Source organism: Arachis ipaensis, chromosome B03, assembly GCF_000816755.2.
Source record: "Arachis ipaensis cultivar K30076 chromosome B03, Araip1.1, whole genome shotgun sequence".
Taxonomy (NCBI): domain Eukaryota; kingdom Viridiplantae; phylum Streptophyta; class Magnoliopsida; order Fabales; family Fabaceae; genus Arachis; species Arachis ipaensis.
In genome coordinates this window covers 20,377,430-20,382,102 of record NC_029787.2, presented here as the reverse complement: position 1 = coordinate 20,382,102, position 4,673 = coordinate 20,377,430, and the positions used below count along the sequence as shown (strand labels likewise).

The 4,673-nt window shown below is 36.3% G+C and overlaps 1 protein-coding gene across 2 annotated transcripts; it reads left to right on the top strand.

Moving 5' to 3' along the window:
- On the top strand, positions 251–4,069 carry LOC107629893 (beta-glucuronosyltransferase GlcAT14A). 2 transcript variants are annotated; one of them, XM_021118356.1, is made up of 5 exons: positions 251–425; positions 938–1,619; positions 2,858–2,933; positions 2,984–3,099; positions 3,278–4,069. In XM_021118356.1, the coding sequence occupies exons 2-5, from the start codon at positions 1,040–1,042 to the stop codon at positions 3,784–3,786; spliced, it is 1,281 nt and encodes a 426-aa protein (XP_020974015.1). In that variant the 5' UTR covers positions 251–425; positions 938–1,039; the 3' UTR covers positions 3,787–4,069. The 2 variants fall into 2 exon arrangements, with proteins under 2 accessions (XP_020974015.1, XP_016188321.1); XM_016332835.2 differs by having other exon boundaries at positions 251–1,619.

The window sequence follows — 4,673 nt, the reverse complement described above, 5'->3', positions numbered from 1 at the left end:
TAATTAACTTCCTTAATTTTGTTAAAGCGACAAACGTCAATACTTAATCTTCTGGCAACATAATTAATCTTTCGCTGGCCAATATTCAAAGCTAAGAAAAACAAAACACAATTAATTCCAAACAACAGTACATAAGAACAAGCGTACACTATACCAAAAAAAGAAAGCGGAACAGTAGAACACCGTTTTCTGTTCCTCTCATTACAAAACCCCATCACTTTTGAATCTTCATTGAATCCACTCTCTCTCTCATCTTTGGATTGGACCATTTTCCTTGGAACTAGTCCTCTCTTGAATCTGAAGTTACCCAAAAGGCTTGAACTTCAAGTGTGTTCTTCTCCTTAAACAAAGCCTGGTTTTGGAATTGACATAGATCTTGCCTTTGATACAGTTTGCGAAAAAAAGGGTAGAGATTAAAGCATAAGGTACAAGCTGCACTTTTATTTATTTATTTTAATTTGTGTAGTGAGTTCCAAAATCAATAGCAGTTACTGATAAAGAGACATAAGAGAAGAGAAGGTTGATTGATTGATGACTTATGGTGAAGTTTGCTCCCACCTTTTCCTTCATCAAAAAATGGTTGCTTTTTTGATGGGGGAGTGAAATTGATTGACTAATGTCTAATGGTTTATGAGCTGAGTTTATCAACTGGATGTGGGTCCCAATTCATGTGTCATAGGTTGTTTATGTTTCGTGTAGCTCCCAAATCATAATCTTTTGGCATTGGTGTGGATTGATGCCGATTTAAAGTAGACATCTTAAGCTTGAAAATCATGTTCTATCTTTCAGAAAACATGCACCCTTTTTGCTTAAATGCATGTTAAGGAGGTTGTGGTTTTGGTAATCTGGTTCTCTTTAGTTGTTAACAAGTGGTTTCAGTTCTTTTGCTGAAATCATTTTTCTTCCGGGGATTCGACTATTTCGGTTTCATCTGCAGCTTGAAAGAGGTGAATTTATAGACAGAGAAAGTTTGTTCTTGCACTTGAGGTGAAACGGTTCTGGAATTCGATTTGGATTTTGAGCTGTTGTACAAAAGAGTATGAGGAAAAATGCTGGTTCTTATTCAGGAAGGATGTTTAGTGACAGGAAATGGATTATACCCTTTTTCGCAAGTTTACTGGTTTCTGTGAGTCTGATCCTGACTGCTATGCTGGGGGCACCGAGTTCTGCTGGCAGGGGAGATCAGCTCATAAGATCGGAGGATTCAAGTGGATATTTTGTGGAATCAGATTTGGAAAGGCCTTATAATGATAATGTGGTTATGAAAATGGAGACACCTAGGTTTGCATATCTTATTTCAGGAACCAAGGGTGATAGCCAAAGGATGTTGAGAACATTAGAGGCAGTGTACCACCCAAGGAACCAGTACATTTTGCATTTAGATCTTGAGGCTCTGCCCCGTGAAAGGATGGAAGTGGCAAATGCAGTGAAAGCAGATCCAATGTTTCGTGAAGTGGAGAATGTGCGCGTTATGTCCCAATCCAATTTGGTGACTTATAAGGGTCCAACAATGATTGCTTGTACCCTCCAAGCCATTGCCATATTATTGAAAGAGAGTTCCGGGTGGGACTGGTTTATAAACCTCAGTGCATCAGATTATCCTCTTATGACACAGGATGGTTAGTAATCAATTCTTTATTTACCTCTTTGATGTTATTATGGTGTTGTTCTTGTGAATTTCTTTTCCTTAAGCTCTGGCCTTATTGGTTGTGGGGATATAACTTTATGGACTTATTCTTTCAGTTTAAACGTTTGATACTGTTTCTCAGCGGTTTTAAAATTTTGAAAAACTATGTCATTTGGGTATATGTTGATCTTTGAGGACAGAAAAGGTTAGAAATATTGGGCCTAATGTTACTAGGACAGGAATGGTTATTGAATCAAGGGATTATGGTATGTCATAATGTGCTGTCTCTGCTTCTCCTTACATATTGGTATTGCTGTCGATAATATATGATTACTAAGTGTGGACTAGTTTGAGGACTTTGAGCTAACAATGAATTTCCATTTGTTTCATAATTTGTTGATTTACAATCCGCAAGTCTGTTGCTTGATTTTGTTACAAATTTTAGGAAATTTGCATTCTATTAAGTAGCTATCGGTTGTCTTGATTTTGTTGCGTTCTTAAGTAATTTAGATAAGTAATATCCTTGGTAGACAAAAATCAATTGGCTATGTTGGCACTCTGAGTGCTTAAGGATAAAAGTTAGTACAGTCTAAAAGGAATGTCAGTCTTCATAATCTTGCTTCGGCGCCATTCATGTTACTTTTATATTGAACTCATTGCTACTGGCTTTGGTTTAGTTTTTGCATGATGTCATTGTTTCCTGAAAGGTATGAATTTCCTTTTCCACAAAACTTTGTGAACTTCAATCTTAGCGGTTGCTGAATCTTATCAAAAATCACAACTTAAATTATGTATTGTAAGATTGTTAGGTTTATCTTTTAATTACAAGAACCATTGTCCCAATGGAGGTGTCACAGCAATAGCAATTGTCAAATCCAAAGTTAATTTTGATTCAAATAACTATTTGGTCAGGGATTAAATATCACCAAAGCACGGCATGTGATCAGTTTAATTGTTTTCCCCTATCTGATATTCAAAGGGATTGACATATATTGTTATATGGTTTTATCCATTTGAGGTCTACATAGTTTTCTCCTTGTAGAATTTAGTCATTGATTTTGAATCTTTGTGAGGATATCTTATTCCTTTTTGTACCATTCCATGTGTTGCATTTATTAAAAGGTAATGCACCTTACATTCTCATGGTTGTTTGATCTATCTTAGTCCTTCTTGAACATTCTAAGAACCTTTTTGAACTGTGAAGTAATCTGTGTCTCCCTGCTTTTGCAGATTTGCTGCATGTTTTCTCTAATCTGTCAAGAGATCTCAATTTCATTGAACACACTCGCCTTGCTGGTTGGAAACTGTAAGAAAATCGCTGCACTTCGTAAAATCTCTACTGTAAATTATGCTCAGGAATCAAAGAGCAAAACCAATCATCTATGATCCTGCGCTTTATTTATCAAGGAAATCTGATTTAGCATGGACTACTCAGCGAAGAACACTTCCCACATCTTTTTCCCTTTTCACTGGTATGTCTAAATTTGTGTATTTCTTTATGCTCTATTGCTTTATTTTCCATTACCAATATAAACTTAAATTCCCTTTCAAGGTTTAGCATTGCGAAGGTTGTCAAATATGTAGTTAACTTGCCGAGTTACATTTATTGGCGAATCCCTATAATTTTCTTAAATATGCTTTGATGAACAGGTTCAGCTTGGGTTGTACTGACCCGGTCCTTCGTGGAGTACTGCATATGGGGATGGGATAACTTACCTCGCACGATGCTTATGTATTATGCAAATTTTGTGTCCTCGCCGGAGGGATATTTTCATACTGTCATCTGTAACAATGAAGAATTCCGACATACAGCAATAAGCCATGATCTTCATTACATTGCTTGGGACAATCCCCCGAAGCAGCATCCCCGCTCATTAACTATGAAAGACTTCGACAAAATGGTAACAAGTAATGCCCCCTTTGCCCGAAAGTTTCCCAAGGATGATCCCGTTCTAGACAAGATTGACAAAGAACTTCTGAGCCGCACACATAGATTTCCGCCCGGGGCATGGTGTGTTGGGAGCTCAGATGGTGAGGCAGACCCTTGTTCTACACGTGGTAACGATACGGTGTTTAGGCCAGGCCCCGGTGCTGAAAGGTTACGGGAGCTGCTTCAAATATTGGTTTCTGAAGAAAATAAAAGCAAACGGTGTTTGTGACAAAGAGGTTACCTTCCAAGTAGGGCAATGTCAAAGTGTAAATAATTGTGATTATAGATCATATACATATCCAATGTAAAAGCTCAAAATTTTGTGTTCAATGCAGGTTCACAGTAAAAAGCAACAAGCACTGACAACAGAAGTTTTAAACTTTAAAGTTCTTGTTTCGGTTTAGTTGACTTTTGGTTGCAATTGCAACCAACCATTTAGGCAATGACCATATTTTTACCTTCTTGGTTACAAAAGGAAATTAAATTTCACATGTGGACTTTATATTCATTATCAAATTATTTATTATGGATAAAGTCTTAGACAATTTTCTGTCATAACCACCCTCTTCAACATTAAAATATATAATGTTGTGTAGAAATACTATATTCCCCTCTTTTCTGATGTTGTGTAGATACTCATATCACCTGCTATATATATGATGTAACACTTTTAATTTCCATTCTATTATATAATAGTGAGATAATGTAAATATTGAAACGTGAAATTTTGAACAGAACACACAATGTGTACAGTTTTAAGAAGCAACATCGACATAGCATGGCTGTGGGCCTGTGGCATGGCTTTTGTGATGTCTAAGTCCCACTCTATTATTGTGATGCATAGTTTTGTAAGTAGCCAGATATGTATACAGATATGTATATCATGTTCATGGGCAACTTTCAACTCATAGATTAGTGTAGTCAATAATGTTTAGAATGAAGCTATATAGCAATCACAACACTAATCCGACAAGATGTGAAAATTTTGCATAATATTTATGCTGAAACCTCAATCTCATAAGCCCAACAGTGATCATCTAACAACTCCACAAGAGCCTAACTCAACTATAAAATTAATAATATAATAATTAGAAATATAACACTTAGAAATAATTA

What these genes read in the sequence shown, in the direction of transcription:
- LOC107629893 (XM_021118356.1), top strand. Translation starts at nt 1,040, where the DNA reads ATGAGGAAAAATGCTGGTTCTTATTCAGGAAGGATGTTTAGTGACAGG. An exon ending in CGCCTTGCTGGTTGGAAACT is followed by an intron (nt 2,934 to 2,983) that starts GTAAGAAAATCG and finishes AATTATGCTCAG; the next exon opens with GAATCAAAGAGCAAAACCAA. An exon ending in ATCTTTTTCCCTTTTCACTG is followed by an intron (nt 3,100 to 3,277) that starts GTATGTCTAAAT and finishes TTTGATGAACAG; the next exon opens with GTTCAGCTTGGGTTGTACTG.